Genomic DNA, 18,722 nt, shown 5'->3' on the forward strand with positions numbered 1-18,722 from the left:
GAACTTCACCTGAAACTCACCCAGCAGGTACGACAAGCAGAGTAATCCAAAATATTTGCACAGTTTCACTTTGTTTAGACTAAATAAGCTTGTACACGTTCGGTTCAGTGAACAAGAAGAAGAAAATGTCGTCTTTATTGACAGACGACTCGATCAATGCAGGAGCTGTCGTAGGATTACAGCCCGGTGGACAAGACGACGAGAGGAGGGGTGGTGCGAGACGACCCGAGTCGGAACGAAACGAGTCGGAACGAAACGAGTCGAGAAGAACCGGGATGAGATGAGACGACTCAGGGACCTGAAAACGGGTATTTTTGGTTCCAGAGTCGAGAAATTTGAAAACGTGTGAACGGGCAAAGGTGCGCATTTGCAAGAAACGATGATGTCATCGCCCACCCGCCGCCAACCCTCTCCACCACGTCGCTTAGCAACGACAACAACAATAGCGGACTACACCCTCCAGGTGGAGCTACAGAAGCTTCTGATGCCGGTCGTTTTAATAAGTCCAGATGTTAGATTTGGTGCGTTTCTATTGCGGCGTTACAGCGCCGCCTATTGGCCTGGCATACGTACCACAGCGTTTTGAGTCTTTTCCCCTGTGGACAGGAAACTTTTGAAGGGGAGAAAAGAGATCGCGTTGGTTTATGTGGACGGGGACTTTGATCAAACAAGACCGAATCAACGGCGACCAACTCCAGACGAGACAAAAAGAGTCCCGAGAAGCGATGAACCAACAAAGACGAGAGAAAATAAAAGGAAACCAAGAAGATGAAGTGAAGTCGAACCAGGCCCCTCCAGGCCAGCGGAGTCCAGAGTGCAGCAGCAGAGGAACGAGTTCACGGTGTTGTGTAACTCCGTCTCAGATAAAAAAAACCAACTCTACTCACACTTTTACGCTCCGGGGGACAGTCGGGGGGGTTTATTTTCTTTTTTTGTCTTTTGTGGCTCGTCGTTTCCACTTTTCTGGCTTTCGTTCACAGACGGGGAGTTTTTCTACTTCTGAGGTTAAAACGTGATAAAACACAAACCAGAAGAAAAGAAAAGAAAGAAGGAATGAAAGAAGGAAAGAAAGACGGAAGGAAAGATAGAAGGGAGGGAAGAAGGATAGAAAAAAGACAAGAATGAAGGAAGGAAAGAAGGAAAGAATAAAGGAAAGAAAAAAAGGAATGAATGGAGGAAAGAAGGAAAGACGAAAGGAAAGAAAGAATGAAGGAAGGAAAAAAGAAAGGATGAAGGAAGGAAAGAAAGACGAAGGTAGGAAAGAAAGAAGGAAGGAAGGAAAGACGGAAAGACTGGAGGACAGAAATAAAGAAGGAAAGAATGAAGGAAGGAAGGAAAGACGGAAAGACTGAAGGACAGAAATAAAGAAGGAAAGAATGAAGGAAGGAAGGAAAGAAAGGAAAGACTGAAGAAAAGAAAAAAGAAGGCAAGCAAAGAAAGAAGGAAAAAAGGGAAGAGAGCGAGAGAGCGAAAGAGAAAGAGAGAGGATGACGAAGGCTTTTTTATATTTCCACTACCTTCCCTCGCGGCACTCAGCCCTATCAGTTACACAACTTTGATTTCAGAGATTAGAAATATTCCCAGAAGCGAGAGCGGGAGGGGGGCGGGGGTGGTGGCGGTGGTGGTGGCGGTGGTGGTGGGGAGGTAGAAACTCCGAAAGTGTCTGTGAATAAGAGCGGGACACAAAAGCCCGAGATCACACAGACCTCTAATCTCTGCAGGGTCGGCGCAGGTAAAAACCTAAACACAATTCTATTATAGAAATACGTGCAAAAGAATCACGAGTCTGGAAATAAATAGTTTGTTGACAGACGAGTAACTCCTTAAATCCAGTAACAGACGTAAACCAGACAGACTTTTAGAAATCCGTGAGTCATCCATCACTTTTTATCTTCCTAATAAGTCGCTTTTCTATATTTACGAGTCTTTTGTTTTGGCTGATCTCAGGTCTGCTGTGGGTGATTTGCAGAACTTTTTATTGTACTTTTGTGTTTCTTTTCTCTCCACATTTTGGTGCCTAATACTTTCTCATAGGTCATAATGAAAGGAGTGAATAATGAAAGAATAGACAGAGAGATCACATTGTGTTGGAGCAGCAGCAGCGGTAGCAGCAGCAGCGGTAGCAGCAGCAGCGGCAGCAGCTTTTTTTAATGGCCGCCGCATACCTGCCTGTGTAAACTCTCATTCATAAGGAGAGGGGCGGGGCGCGGTAACTTTCCACCAAAGAGGCCGTGGCGTTAATTAAAACCTGACATCACAGTCGAGGCGATCTCCCCGGGGAGAGACGTAGGGACACGCCTGAGCGGCGGCGAAGCCTCGCCACCGTCGTGTTTTACTGGCCGTCATTAGGAAGGCCGTCCATCGACGAGTCAGCATGGGGGAGACGCCATCGCCGGGTGACACTGGAGGGAAGTGAAGTCAGGAAGCAGCTTGTTCCTCTGAGGCACGCGTTGGTCTTAATTCCCTTCGCCGGCGAACGCTGGGGCGAAGGTCACGTTAGTATTTATTGGTTTGTCTGTTACCAACTTTATTAAGACTATTTACCTGAATTGCATGATTTCTTTCAGGGGCGATTTGTCTTTAAGGATGGATGGACGATTCGGGACAATAGGTCTTTGCAAAATGTTGGCAACATTCGTACATGCAAAGATCAAAAAGATCAAAAAGATCAAAAAGACCAAAAAGATCAAAAAGATCAAAAAGACCAAAAAGATCAAGAACGATAACTATGAATAGAATCGGTGGATTTCAGAGCTGCAGGTGAAAATGGTGACGGGAAAGATTTAAACCAAGACGTCATTTTCCACAGAATTGTAATTTGGTGGAATCTCCGCCATCCCATCATACGCGGTGCTTCCTCTTGGCCCCAGCTGAGGCTGGATCAGAGGTGAGCAGACATCTTTTCTCTCTGACTTCTCCCCCGGGGCACTTCCTCCTCCCACCCCAACTTCCTCTGACAAACTAGTTCCTGTAAGACGCAGTTGAGAGATGAGTCAACACGCCCCCCCCCCCACCCCGACCCCAACGAGCACATGGAGCTGCAGACGCCGCCGCATGCCACACGTCCGCCTCGACATCCCCGCTTCCCATTCAGCTCTGAAACCCTCCAGGAAGAGAGCGCCAGCTGGCTGTGATGCGGCGAGGGCGGAGAGTCGGGGGCGAAAGGTGCTCCGTGGTTTCAGGGTGTTGCTCTCGACAACGACTGAAAGCAGACGCAGCGGTGAGGCGGCAAACGGCGGCGATCTCTGCGAAAGGTCAAAGCCGCTCGAAAGAAATTACCTGAACAAAAAAAACACGTTTGTCACCACGGTAACCACGGTAACCAATAGATTACAGGGTGATTTGATCCACCGCTTCTTTAAGTTAAGTCACTGTTTGACACACATATTTACAATTTCTGTGTAAACCTTGAAGAGTTTCTTCCTCAGAGAGGAGCGCCGTGTGACCTGGAGGTGGAGGGCTCAGCACGCAGCCGAGGATTGTGGGTAACGCAGCGAGCCAGCGGTGAGTCAGACAGGATGAAAGAGGTGCGTTTGTTTGATGGTGCCCCGCACGAGGTCCAGGGAAACAAGAGCGCGGCACGAAACAACGACGGGGTGGGGGGGGGTGACGTCACAGAGAGGAGAGCAGCATTGTGGGAAACTAAAACATGTGGTGTTGATTAGTGTGTGTGGGGCCTCGCTGCACTGGATGATGAAGATTTGTTGGGATTATTTATCGATAAATTTTAGTAGAAAATTTGGATTTGTTTTGTTACATAATAAAGGCATACATCTATTTTTTAACAACATCTTCGTTTTATCATTTTGAATGGTGAAGGAGCCGAAGCAGGTCGGTCGGAGGAGCTGGTGTTCCCCTCGTGCCCGAGCAGGTCCCGACACGAACTTGACTCTTGACTTCACGTCCTTCCTCTTCCTCTTCATCAAACAAAGGGCCAAGCTCCTTTGTGTCCCCTCGCTTGTTCGTTGTTCATCTTCTCTCAATTTCCTTCATTTTGTGTTCGTTCATTGTGACGTTTTTGTGTATTTTTGCGGCGTTTAGTGTCTTTTCAAGAAAATTCATTGAGCAATTTATACATCTTTCGGGACCTTTTTCCACCTCTGGCGGTCATATTTCGCTCTTTTTAGATCATTTTGTTTTGGTTTGTCATCATTTTTCATTTATTTATTATCATAATCAAGTATTGACATTGACATTGTGTTTTAATGGTCATTTAGCACCAAATTGTGGGTATTGTGGACACATTTAGTCTCTTTCATGTAATTAACTTCATTATATGTGGTTAATTACGTCTCTTTGGGTCAAACTGTATCATTTTCTGCCTCCTTGTGATAACTTCTATTGTCCTTCATAATGCCTTTTCATGCTTGGTTTTCATGTTTCGGTGTATTTTTGTGGCGTTTTAAAGGCAATTAACTGATCATTTCTGCATTTTTCGGGATGTTTTTTCTCTCCTGCAGTCACATAGCACCAAATTGTGTGTATTATGGACATGTTTTGTTTTATTTATGTCTCTTTGGGTCAAATTGTGATTTGTGATCATTCAGTGTCTTCGGGGTTTTCTGTGGTTCAATCCAATCTAACTGAATATAATTGTGGTTTGCTTGTTGTTTTAAACGACACGTGCGAGAATCAACCGTCCGCCCGTGTTCGGCTGCGCTCACTCAGCCGGTAGACAAAAGTTTTCGCTTTGTCTTTGTTGCCGTGGAAACGGGGCTTCAGTCTGCAGGAAACAGGGAGTCTGTTGCACTGGAAACATCTGGGAAATGCATGCAGGAGCTGGAGGAGGGAGGGTGTGTGTGTGTGTGTGTGTGTGTGTGTGTGTGTGTGTGTGTGTGTGTGTGTGTGTGTGTGTGTGAGCTATTATAAGACCACAAGTTGCGACTCTCCACAGCCAAACGTCTCCTCCTCCTCCTCCTCCTCCTCCTCCTCCTCCTCCTCCTCCTCCTCCTACTCCTCCTCCTCCGGAGCCTCAGGCATCCCGATTCAATCGCTTTACAAACCTTTGGTGATGGTTTTATCTAACATGACATTAACAGTCACTTTGCTTCATTGCTTTTTGTCCAGTTTCAATATATACATGTGGTTTTTTGTTCTTTTTGGGAGGATTCTTCACATTTTGTAACACACGCTCAATTATGGTGTTTCCACACAAAGCTCTGCCCAGTTTGCATTATTCTATTTTTGTATTTTCTGCATAATTCTGCTTCCATCATAAATGCAAGAGAGCTAAATTTCAGTCGTTGCTCATAATTTTTTCCCCAAATATGAATATTTATTTGTGTTTCTAGAAGGATTTTCCACATTTTCTAACACTTTCTGACCATTTCCTGTTTTCTTTTATCATTTTCTGCAACAATTTATGATTAAATAACGAGATTTCTCCTCACGTTTTCTTGTCCTTTCCTCTCTGTTCACATACTTTTGGGAACTTTTTGCATGTTTATGTGTTTACATCTTTAATCTTTGAACGCTCTTTTACTTTAAGATTTTATTTACATTGTGACTCTTTATGATCATTTACTGTCTTACTATGCTCATATTAGTGAGTTTAATCACCTCCGAGGTCATTTTGTTATTGAGTTTTGTTCCTTTTTGCTTCTTCAGTGACTTTCTGTGGTCACTTCCTGCCTCTCTGTCGTTCATTTGAGCCAATTTGTCATCATTTTGTGGTCATTATTATCTATTTGTGGTCATTTAAAGCTCTTTTATTGGCACATTGAGGCTCTTTGTGTGAATTCTGCATCCAAGTGTGGAGATTTTGCATCTACTTGTGTTTCTTTTTACATCTTTGTGCTTATTTTGTGGTCACTTCCTGTCTCTCTGGGGTCATTTTGAATCGGGATGTGGTCTCTCTTTGTCCACGTTATATCATATGTGACCGTTTTAGACGCCTCTGGGGTGTTTTCTTGCATTTTGAGGTGAACTTGTGGTTCTCTGTGATCATTTCGAGTCTGTCTGGGTAAAAGTCGACACCGGGCGAACAAAGACGAGACAGAGAGAGAGTCGCGTTGAGACTTAAAACGCGGCCGTGTCTGGACATGAGGGTCGCCTGAAACAATGGCGTCGTTGTGAACGCCGACGCTGGGATCAAACCCCGGGGCAGTTTCCCAGCAGCACCCTGGTCCGCTCGAGTCCCCCGGCCGGCCCAGAGGACGGACACGCCGTGTTCAGTTCTCAGCCACATCCTGCCCTGAAAGCCACGGGACGGCCTGGCCTTCCCATGAGCCTTTTCACCGCCGGGTCGTCTTTGTTCACGCTGGGAGATTCGCCAGCAGACAAGTCTGAGGGTGTTTGGGAACCGTCTCGGAGCTTCAGAGCGTCAGACAAAGAGCGTCTTCTTTCTGGCCGCGGCAGGCGGATCGACGCGTCACATGCGGCTGCTGGATATCAATCTTACTAAATCATATTTCCATGCTGTTTTTGTGAGGAGGGGGACTAACAAGAAAAATATATAAATAAAAATCAATAAATTGGAAAAAATTTAATTAAATAAATATATAATACATAACTTAATCAATAAATATAGAATATGTTAAAATAAATAAAAAAATCTCAGTTAAATAAATTGAAACAAAGATTTATTCATTTTTTATAACAACTAAATTGATCCCCCTGTGGGTCGCAGCCACACAGGAGCAGCGCTAAGGGCTCACTGACCCACGCACACACGGAGAAAACATGAAACCTCCACACAGACACGCCCCAGTTGGAGTTGAACCAAGGCCTTCTCGCTGTGAGGCGAATGAGCTCACCACTGCGCCACCGTGCAGCTCTTGGTGAAGTGTGCAATGCAGCGTTAGTCCAATAAAGTTGAAAACTCGGCTAAAGTACTCGGCTCCAAACACAACTTGTGTGTGTGGATCCAATTAGAGCTCCTTTAATAAATGACTTCCTGCTGGTATCAGTGAGTTCAGACTCAGCGGGAGGTTAAAAACCGCCGTTTGGCTGCACGCCGCCGCCACTTAACTGTGAATAAACTGGATTAGATCAAGTAAAAGGTAGAAGCAGCGGCCGCCGGCTCACCGTTGAAGAAGCTCTTGACCTTCAGGTATCCCACGCTGAGGCGCAGGACGGAAAGCTTGTCCAGCCGGGCGCGGACCTCCTCGTTGAACGGCAGCAGGCTGGTGAGCTTGTCCAGCTCGCCGTTGAGGCGGTCGCGGTGGCGCTTGGACGGGTTGGACTTGGCGCCATCGGGAGGCGGGGGTTTGGGACTGCGGGGGGGGGGAGGTCAGATGGTTAGAAAAGTGAAAAGTGAGCCAATGCAGACCTGGAAAACGCTTCGGTGTGCGTCGGCAGCCGGGGTCAAGCGAGGTGACGCACCGATGACTCACAAGAGAAGTGACACTGGAGACACGAGAGTCAAATGTTCCTCGTCACCGCCTTGTTTTATAAGAACTATTAGGCTGAATAAATAGACAAACTATTTCTCCAACCAAATTATCCCTTAAAAGTTCTAAACAATGAGTAAAACACAGGATGACGGCAGATAATATTTAAAAAATGACAAAAAATAACTAGTGTGAACATTTATGAAGAAATATTCTGCAAAAACAGAAATTTTATGAAAAAAAAAGCAAGTAGAAATATGACAGGAGAGGCGTATTTTCCATTCATTCTTATGTACACACACACACACACACACACACACACACACACACACACACACACACACACACACACACACACACACACACACACACACACACACACACACACACACTTTCCATGACCCGATCAAACTGTTTTCCACCAAGTGGAAAGTGAAGAACTCGGACCGCCTCTCCTCTCCAGAGGACGCCTGCCTACTGCCTCCCTGCCTCCCTGCCTACCTCTATCCTCCGTTGCTATGGGAACCAGGTGAGAAACATGGCGTCACCTGTTCCAGGGCTTGTTTACCTGCGCCCCAGCCTCGCGTCCGTCGGCAAGACGTTTAAAAATACCACAAAAGAAAAAGAACCAAAAGAGCAAGGATCCTCCTCTCCTCCTTGTTTACACGTGACAGAGAAAACGATGATTTATACACACTTCCTCTACATCAGTGGTCACCAACCTTTTTTTAACAGTTCTACTAGTTTTAGAATGGTTTCATGTAAATTTTATGTAAACCTATTTTGAGGCCTTATTCCAATGGTTTTCTCCCTTAAAGCTTCAGTTCAGCTTTATATTTAGACCTTATTAATTAAAAAGGTGTGTATGCACTTTAAAGCAGTTTTGTAAAACGCTATCACTGGACTCTGGGACGCCTGCGGGACACTTTGAGCCCAGGGCTGGATGAACGAAGCGCACGCCGCCAGCCATTTCCTGCAAAAGGTCAATAAGAGTAAAAGTTGGGCGTGCACTTTGTTGTCTGGATCAAGGCAGCTTCTTTAAGCCAACAAAGAAATGTGTGCTTCCTTTTGTTTGATAATCTCTGTTTTCCTGGAGAGCCGCTGCAGAGACTGCGACTTCAGGCTTCAATGCATGTTTAGACTGTGCAAAAGGTCTGTTTACAGAAGAGGGTGAAAGAGTCACGAAAGGAGGCTGGTGCTGCAGATCAGGGGCTTGGCTCGTGGACACTACGGCAGGGTGTGTGGGAGTGAAAGCGGCGGGCCGCCGAAGCTGATTTAACTGCGGCTGGAGGTCGCTCGCACGCCGAGCAGCTGCAGTTAAATCAGCTTCAGATGTTCCTGCTGAGGGGTCCGCCGGGAATTCCATGTCAGGTGAGGCCACCCGTGTGTGTGTGTGTGTGTGTGTGTGTGTGTGTGCACCTGCACGACTGCATGCTTCCTCCGCACCGTGGCATTCGACCCGCTAACCTCCTGACTTTTGCCGTAAAGCTGCAGAAACGAGAAACGCTCGCAGCGGGGAGCTCGACGAGAAGCTTGTAAAAGTGGATTCCAGCTGCTTCTCTCAAAGGAAAACGCTGAATTTTATGGCCGATCATAATTACAGATAAAGACCAGATTAACCAAACAGAATATACTTTGATTATACTATGATGCTGGAAGAATTAAACACACAGATGCAGATTAAAAATATACTAGTGGTAAGAAACAAACCAAACATTATGCAAAAATAGACTGAAATGTATTATATCAATTATTTAGATGTTCAATTATATATAAATCAATTATATCATTTTATTTATATTATATTATTATATAAATTGTAATATCTATTTATAATGATCAACATATTATCTTATGTTAATATTATATTCTATTATGTAATTATATCATATATTATTAAAAGTTTAACAGAAAGTATAACAGAATTTATTTGATAGATATATATATATATATATATACACACATTTGTTATGTTAATTATATCATAATAATATATTTTATTAATTAATTATATTATATAACTATTAAAAGACAAGAGTTTAACAGAAAGTAAAGTCTGGACGAAGTGAAACAGGATTTAATGGATTTATTTGATTGATATTAAACCATGTATGACTATATTATTATTAATTGTTAGACTATGTACATTATGTTAATTAGATAAATTGTTAATATATATTCATTTATAATGATCTTATCATGAATTAGATGTTAAATATATTTTATTGTGTCATTATATTAAATAATTATTAAAAGACAGAGTCTTACAGAAAGTAATGTCTGGACCGGGGGGCCAGTATAGGACCCCAGTATAGATGAGCTGCGCCCCAGTAGGAAGGACCAGGAGTTTTCCCAGTGGGCCGGTATGTTTGGGGTCTGTGTCCCTCGCAACTCCCCTGGTCTGGACGAAGTAGAGCAGATTTGATTTGATTGATATTTCTAAAGAAATCTGCAGGAATTCTAGTAGAATTTCTTTCTGAACTGAGAAAATCTGATTCCTCTGCATGCTTGAAGAAAATGTATGAAACAGGCAACACAAATGCATAAGAAGTGGACACCGACGAAGCTCCCCCCCCCGCCAAAATAAGACATCTGCTTCCAATAATACTCCCAGAACATATCTGAAATCGAGGCGCGATGGCTATCGCCGCATTCCTGACGACGCAGCTCCCCGCGAGAACAATGAGCGGCCAGTGTTGTTGCTGCTCGTTTTATCGGGCCCGATCTGTCCTGGAAGGGGCGTGGACTCCCCACACCAGGAGGAGGAGGAGGAGGAAGAGGAGGTAGTGTTGGACTTGTAGAAACACTCCTCTGCGTTGGTACAAAAGGCACTTTGTCTCCGGCGGGGCAACGACACCTTGGCCGAACAAAAGAAACTAAATCCGATTCGGGCGCCGGTTCCCTGCTGGAGTTATGATACAGGAAAAACAGTACGGGAGGAGGAGGAGGAGGAGGAGGAGGAAGAGTATCGGAGGAAAGAACACCAGACACCACGGCCAACACAATACCTGCAAGCCAATCCTCGGTTGCACAATCACACCCATCAGGGTGTGAGGTTCCATTGTGTTATCAAACTATTCATCAATAAACAAATCGGCGGAAACTGAAAACAGACTGAGCGGCTTCAATATTCAGGTCAAAGATTATTACAGCAAAACTTATCATCAAAACTCCTTCAAGAGCCTCTTAGGTCCAGCAGATGAAGCCCCACTGCCAACGCAGGAGGATTCAGAAGTACCGTGTCTTACCACGATACTTCCCCGAGTTCACGTTATCGACGGACATTTAAGAACGCTCCAGTTATCTACAAACATTCTACATTTTTAAGATTGCTCGCGATGAAAATATCAAATGTTGGCTGTTACTATACCGTGCAGATACTTCAGAATCTTCGCTGAATCTTTGTAGAATGTTCCGATAAGTTAGAATCGACGTAAAAGTTCCTGATAGTTTAGAATATTCTTAATCTTCGTAGAACGATCAGATACTTAAGAATCTCCGTAGATACTTTGTAGAACATTCAGACACTTTAGAATCTTGGTAGAAGGTACAGATACTTAAGAATCTTTGTAGAATCTCCGTAGAACGTTCAGATATACAGTAATAGAATCTCCGTAGAACGTTCAGATATACAGTAATAGAATATTTGTAGAACGTTCAGATATACAGTAATAGAATCTCCGTAGAACGTTCAGATATACAGTAATAGAATATTTGTAGAACGTTCATAATTAGAAGACTCTTCATAGAACGTAAAGATACTTTAGAATCTTCAGACACTTTATATCGTCCGAATCTGTAGTTTTATAGTCCATATTGGTTACAATACATCTTGGCCACACGGTGGCGCTCTAGCCTAACCTTGGTAGTTTTATAGTTGAGCTTCACCCCTAATAGCATTCAAGTCGTCATCTGTCCATACGGATGTCGGATACTCTCCATTTTGTTCTCGTTTGTAGCGTATTTTTCTCTGCACACGCGTGTGTATACTTTCATTACAAAAACAAGCCACAGTGCCACCCTGTGGCCCGGCATGCTAACTACAACGTTGTCAGTGTGTCTACTGCTGCAGTGTGAACGCAACACTTTTCTTTAACGGTCAAGGTGTCGTCACGTGATAGGTTGTCATGGAAACGGGGCCTTAAATGTCCTACTTTTGCAGTGTAAACATGAACGGTACAACAAGGCCTCGGGGCGGACGGCATGCGGCAGCGCCGCCTCCAGACCCCACCGTGGCGTCAAACACGCAGCAGAAAAGAAAAATAAACTGCACGAGAGAGAACTTTTCCTAAAAAACAACATGGCAGCGTTACGTAACCGCTTGCGTGACACAGAACTATGTTAATTTGAGTCGAGGGAGGGAGAGAAGAAAACAACCCCCCCCCCCCTCCCCAAAAGAAAACAACACACACACACACATACACAGAAACAGAGAAGGAAAGACAGGAAAAAAGTATGTTGTGGTAGTCGGAGGACGAGGAGGAGGAAGAGGAGGAGAAAAAAAAACAGAGCAAGTTTCAGATTACGCCGCCCTCCCTCCCTCCCTCCCTCCCTCCCTCCCTCCCTCCCTCCCTCCCTCCCTCCCTCCCTCCCTCCCTCCCTCCTCGTGGAAACATTGCGTGAGAGTGCTCTCGCTCCACGTCCTGATTGTGATTAATGCAGGTAGTACCACACACACGGTGAAACGGCGGTGCTGGCCGGGTTCTGCCGCCGTCCTGTGCGGCGTGCTCGAAGTTACAGAGTTGTAAAATCACCGTGAGAACGGGAGAATTGGGGAATGTTTACTGATTTCAAGGAGAAAAACGCCACAGACTGAAAACTCTTAAGTTCTTTACTGCAGTTGGAGGCGTTTAAAATGACCTAATTCCACCTAACGTCACAGCGGAGTCACTCTAAATGCGTGATACTCTGTCCATCTCCAAGTTTAGTGCAGTTTTAAGGGGTTAAAATGAAAGAATCTAACATGACAACACAATAAACTATTTCTGAAGGTACTTTATAACACTTTAACCTCCTGAAACTAATTTAAAATTCGGGTCTAGACAACCACGTATGTGGACGCCAGGTGCTCGGAGGTTAAAGTGATATAGTACGATAAAAAACTTCTTTTTGGGTGTCTTAAGTCCATCTTAAAGTTCTCTACTTCAATTTAAAATCACATCATCATCCTTATTCAATAGTAAAACATCACTTAATGCCCCTTTTATCCATAATACTTGGCTGAAACATCTGTTTGTAAGGGTTTGAAATGGATTGTGGCGCTTTAGAAGGCACTCCGTAGCACTTAAATCCATTTAAAATGGACCATAGTGGTTTGAAAGACCCATCTAAAAGCTTTTAAAGCACTTTGACCACGTCAGTGTAGCAGCTTTGCTGTAAATTGACTCTAACCGAAATGTTTAGGGGGGTTTAGGGCTTCTCCTGATCAGTCTTGTTATAAATGCGTGTTTTCCAGATCTTAATGTTGGTGTAACTGTATAATATATCAGGACCAAGATGTCATGGGAGCGATTAAATTCTATCCCAACGACATGGAAGAAAAAATAGCATCAACGTGCCAAAAATGGCCATTTTCACCATAAAAATGGCCGCCATTTCCAAACGAATAAATCAACGAATATATTTTTTGGACGGGAACGATTGAAATGATCCATATTATGCCCTTGATAAATTAGGAATAAAGTTATCTGACATTTTTTTGTGAAAATTGCCTTTAAGTGCCGAAAAGGACCATATTTGGGATAAAAATGGCCGCCATTTCCAAATGAGCAAATTTACAATTAGAAATTTTCGACATAAACAATGCCAATGACACATATTAGGACCTTGCCAAAATCAGACTGTTTTTGAGACGTCACAATAAAAGGAAATTGCCACAGACAACATGGGACAATCATACGACCGATCGGCCGGCGAGCTAAAAATAAAAGTGGTGTATGTACAGCCATGAAGAATGGGTTCCCGGTGCTACAGGAGGTTCTTATATTGTGGTTAGGGGCCCTCCTGGGGTCCTCCAACAGAGAGGAGCGGGGAAAATCAAGGGGAAACGGAATCATTGCAGAAATCACTAGAGGGTGGTGTGATGAGTTTGATGTGGGGTTTCACTCTCTTCCACAGAGCAACACTCAAACACAAAAAAACCCCAGAAGCAAACCTGCAGCTTGGAGCTCAGAGGCCATTTGCACCATCCAGCTGTCTCGGGTGGTATAATTAGATTTTAAATGATACTGGAGCGAACAGGCTGCTTTATTTTCCAGCCTGGGTCATTGGCACTGACGCTGGACTCCACACTGCCCCGGTCCAGCTGGTCCGGCACTGCAGAACCACAAACCCGGGGGGAAAATAGACTTTATGAGGATTCAAACAATGTGGCCACTATTGCTTCTGCTGCGCTCTTATTGCGCAGGACTGCGTCTGCATGTGCAGGCTGGAGATGTTTGGCATATAGAAGGAGATATATTACAAGTACGCATGGTGGGAGAGCAGAATGAAACACGAGAAGGTGTTTTTTTATGTCCATGCGTAAAAGGCGCAATATCCATGAAGTGACAGTAGGTCTGCAACTTTTATGAGCAAAAGAGCCATTTGTGTCACTTCCCACCAAATCTAATTTACCTGGTGCCACAAAAACACGTCCAACCTTTAAAATGAAGTGAAAACGGCTCTTTTAAGTTTCATATATAGTTTCGATATTCGAATATAAAGCGTGTCTTGTGCTGCATTTATAGAATTTTAATTCCAATTCATGATGCTGAACATTTCATTACATTTTAGACGTTTGGACCTGATTTTAGGGGGATTCCACCTTCCTTTTCACTATTTTTCAGACAATTTTGTCATTTTTTACATTTTTAACCATTTTTGTTTGTGGTTTCCTACCATTTTTAAGCTTCTTTTTTTTCTAATTATCTTATTTATTTATTTAATTTTCACCCCACTCGTGGCGTGCGTAAATCAAATGAAAACAAGATAATAATAAATAATAATAAATAAAACCTTTATTTTTGTAAAGTTTCCTGAAACTGGATCTTTGGCTCCCCGAGCCAAAGATCCACAGGTCGCAGACACTCTTGTGAAGGAGAAAAGTGCACCGATCAGGGTGTTTTTTTGAGGTAGTTTGACTTACACTTTCTGGACCGGCTTCTTCCGTTTCTTGGCTGCGTAAAGCGCCGTGTTGGGCAGCATGGTGGAGCGAACAAAAGCGTTCCCAACAAACGCGCCTCTCTTCCGGCTTCTATTCGCACGTTTCAGCAGTTGATCTAAACACCCACATGCCCCGAAAAACAAAACAAAACAACAACAACAAAATAGATTTGCTCTAAAAAAAAAAAAAAATCAGCAGTTAGAAATCCACTCGGTCCTCTTCCGCTGCGTTGTGCGTAAAAAAGTTACAAGAAAATAGTACTTTCTCTTTTTGTTTAACTACAATAAAGTTCCCGGAGACGTTGTCAAACCCTCCTAAGTGCTCATACTTCCCCGGCTCGACGCGTTCGACGCGGTTTTAGCGCGTTGAGAGTCTGCAACAAGTCCGAGGAGGATTTCTTCTTTCTTTTTTTTCTTTTTTTTTTTTATGTAAGGTTCTCCTCCGCTGCCGCGTGCGCGTGACCGCCGGTGTGATTTGACAGAGGCCGCCGCTGCGGCTGCGCGCTCCCGTGCGTGCGCGAGCGCATGCTCGCGTCTCTCTCACGAAAGGGCAGAGACATTTAAGGTGGACTGAAAGGTCTGAAAAGACTGGTTGTAATCCGCTGCCCACCTTAAGAACTGTTTGATAAAAAAATATTTTCAAAATATTTCTTAACAGGTGGATTTTTATTTAAACAATTCAAAGTAAAAAAAAATTAAAAAACAATAGATACAAATAAATAATAAAAAAAAAAAAGTCGTTTCAGGGGCTCTGTTGGCATTTCAAACGTTCAACTTATATGATAAAAAAAAATTAGGGCAATTTAAAAAATGTGTTCATAATCACATAAATTAAGTAGGATAAGAAACTTTAATAAAATAAGTGAAGATACTTTAAGTTAATTTAAAAGTCAAAAAAGTCTTTCATATCTTGAAAAGTTGATCTATATGTTTTGATGAACCATGTAGAATATCTATTACATATTTAATCTGGATTATTATGTTAGCGATTTTTAAGCCTCATGGTTTAACTCTACCTGTAAACTGGGAGTTCAGGCAAGATGGTCGTACGTATTGACTCGCCGTTTGGGTCGTCAGTCAGCACGTCCTCCTCCGCTCCGTCAGCGGAAGGTGAAGCAGGCTTTACACGGCCTTACTTGACTTCATTGTTCATTGTGCTCGGGACAGACCTGATATAACAGGGGAGCTTTTGTGCTTCGACTTGCTCCGGCACGCCGCAAGACAAACTGTATAAAACCAAAAAAGGCACACGAGTTCACCTCCGTAAAGGAAATATTGCCCGTAAATTAGAACAAAAGCAATCAGAGGTTTCTGACCGCATTGGAACGAGACATATTCCACATCCAGACCGACTGCCTTTATTCATTCATTTAGTTTGGTGAACGATTTTATTCCATAATTTGAAAGAACACAAGATGAGACAATACTGTTACCTTCCTCCAGGTTATCGTCCGCACCGTCGCTGAGAAGCCTGGATTATTATGGAAAACAAAACATAATGATCCAGAATAAATGTGTCAAATACAAAGAAAAAAATCTTTTATGGATGTAACGCATAATAATCTCAGCGATCGGACCCTAATCATCCAGATTAAATATGTAAAATATGACAAAACGAAAGGTTTCATGGATGTAAAACATAATAATCGAGGTTAGATATGACTTCCAAAATGTAATGGAATCTTCCACGTGCCTAATATGTATCTGTGGTGAGAATTCCGACAAAATCTGTGCCGTAGTTTTTTACGTACTCCAGCTAACAGACAAAATGAAATCAATTTTAAGAAAACAAAAATTCAGGCATGCAAATGTAACTGGGGTTAAGATCCACAAACGTCCGATCTGTCGTTTGTCCATTCAAATGCAGTCCTGATTGTGTTGTTCTCTGCACACCTCTGTGTGGTTTCATTACAAAATAAAAGCAACATCGCCCCCCTGGTGGCCCGGCATGCTAACTACGTTGTAGTCAGTGTGTCTGCTGCTGCAGCGTAAACGCAATACTTTTCTTTCACGGAAACGGAGCCTGAGTGTGCATCAGTAATGGCGACGTTTCAGTTTAGAATCGATCGTATCGGCTCTCTGAAGCATGAGGCCGCAGGCCTGACTGACTCACTTAAACCCCTTTTTTTTGTTTGTTTTAACTGCGAAATTCTAAAAAGTTTTGGGGGTTTTTGTGCGTAAATTTAGCACCACATGCTGTAAACACTGGAGTCTTAAATGTGTTTTGTTTTCTGGCCATAAAGTGTCTCTTTCTCTAATGAGCCTGAAAACGGCCTCATTAACGCAAATGTGGTTTAGCTCTCGAAACCTCCGAACGACCGTGTCATTTCTGACCTTTTGCACTAACTAGGGTAAAAAAAATAAATGGAAATGAGTGGAATCGGAGTCAGGAGGTTTTTTTTCACTCCACAATGTCAACAACTAGTTAACCACATCGAGAACTTCGGCTCTTATTTTGCTCCGTCCCGGTTTGACCTTCAGCATTTAAAGTTAGTAAACAGGCTGCTCACTCAATGGGTTTACTCCAATTTCACAAATAGTAATGAGAAAAAGTAATACTACTCGACGTATTTTTCTCCTATACTTTTCCCCCTGTATTTCCATGTGTGTATATACTGTATATTTATCGATTTATGCGGTCTATGGCTCCCACATTGATAGATTATTGCTCTCTTCAGGTTGAATGAGGAATATAATTCAATGTCGCCGGCATACAGATAAGAAATCCCACTAAAAAGGCAAATTATCTGACCCAGAGGTAACAAATACAACGACAATAGTATTGGGCCCAGGATGGATCCCTGTGGTACGCCACAGGACAGAGGGGCTGTGATGACTGAATTTCCCATGGGATTAAGAACGTCTGATCTCATGTTCTTCTCTTAATCTGCACATGAAGTGAAGCCAATTAATGAGCGTTTTTTTTGCGAAGTTATTCTGACGTATCTGATCGTATTTTTGAGTTCCAGATACATTTGGCCAAAGTTTTATGCCTCGGAAAAACGTCAAAAATCCACTGATGTGTAAAATGTGCAGTGATTTGCAGTGAGATTTCAGGTTAAAATGTGAACCTCTTAATGATGTAACACTTGTTTCTGCAGGCTCGTGTGCAAAGAGCTCACAAATCAGAGGTAAGATAAATAAAGCCCCGTCCTCCCGCCGGCCTCGGCTGCACCAGATGATAAAACTCCTCCGGTCGGAGGGGAAGACGGTGTTCAGCGGAGGAACCATCCAGCCAGAACCATTCGAAAAGTTGGACTCGTGTCTCCTTTTATAATTGGATTTCTAAATCAAAATCGTAAAATCTTGGTAGTTTTTCTCCCCCTCTGATTCTCACCATGGTGACCAGGCCGGCTCCTCCCTCATACGGTGGAGAGAGACGATCCAACCTGAGGACCGTCACCTTCCTCCCACAACTTCCAACTGAATCACGACGGCGCGACCACACGGAGCCGCGTCCCTGAACCTGCAGCAGGTCGACCCATGCGTCCCACATAAGTAGGGATTATAGGAATCAACAACGGCCATCCAAAGTGAATTAAAGGAAATTATACGGCCGCTTTTGGAAAAGATTCGGACGTTGAGGGCGAGCTCTTCTCATACGGCAGAAGGCTGCGGTTGTATTCTGGACGGGTCTCTGCAGTGGTGGTTTCCAAAGATCCCGTGAAGCTGAATCACATTATAGTTGAATCTGAATCATATAAGTAGAGGTTTGGTTAAACCCCCCCCCCTCAAAAAAATCAATAAAAATAAACCGTCGTTTCTTTTCGTGCACCATTTTGGCGACGTGACCGAACCAGGCATGCTGGGAAACGTCTCCGTCAGCGGCGTCTCTCGCTTCCAAACCGTGAAGTTTTCATGACTCATTTCTTTTTTTTTTTGGGGGGGGGGGGGGTCGGCGATGAAACGGACGTTTCATGAGAGGAGAGGAGCGGCGAGGCCTCTGGTCTCTCGTCAGGATTGAGTTTGATCCATCGGGACACTTTTTTTTTTTTTGACGCGGCGGTTCTGGACTGCGTCGGGTCTTTTAATGGCCGCTCCGTTCAGCAGCCAGTGAAAATGTCAGGCGGTGACTAACAGGTACAAGATCCACCAGAGTTGATTTGATTTAGTGGGAAATGACGCATCCGGCCATGGAAAACTCCAGTTTTTGTCGGTTTGGGTAACTCACTGACTTCACTGTTGAGGTCACACACTTAAAGCAGCTCGTGTTGCCGTTTCCATGGAGACACATTAACACTAATTAAT

The 18,722-nt window shown here is 43.7% G+C and overlaps 1 protein-coding gene across 1 annotated transcript in view; it reads right to left on the reverse strand.

Annotated features, from left to right (window-relative positions):
* The window catches only part of LOC308127601 (aryl hydrocarbon receptor-like), a 37,067-nt gene extending 22,162 nt beyond the window's left edge, over positions 1-14,905 (reverse strand). The window contains exons 1-2 of the mRNA XM_080492734.1: positions 14,458-14,905; positions 7,027-7,214 (exon numbers count right to left, since the gene is read on the reverse strand). Of these exons, the coding sequence (XP_080348860.1) occupies positions 7,027-7,214; positions 14,458-14,516 (247 nt within the window). The 5' untranslated portion in view covers positions 14,517-14,905. The remainder of the gene's footprint in view (positions 1-7,026; positions 7,215-14,457) is intronic.
* Between the last annotated feature and the right edge of the window lie 3,817 nt (positions 14,906-18,722).

This window comes from Lipophrys pholis (assembly GCF_963383615.2).
Source record: "Lipophrys pholis genome assembly, chromosome: 23".
NCBI lineage: Eukaryota > Metazoa > Chordata > Actinopteri > Blenniiformes > Blenniidae > Lipophrys > Lipophrys pholis.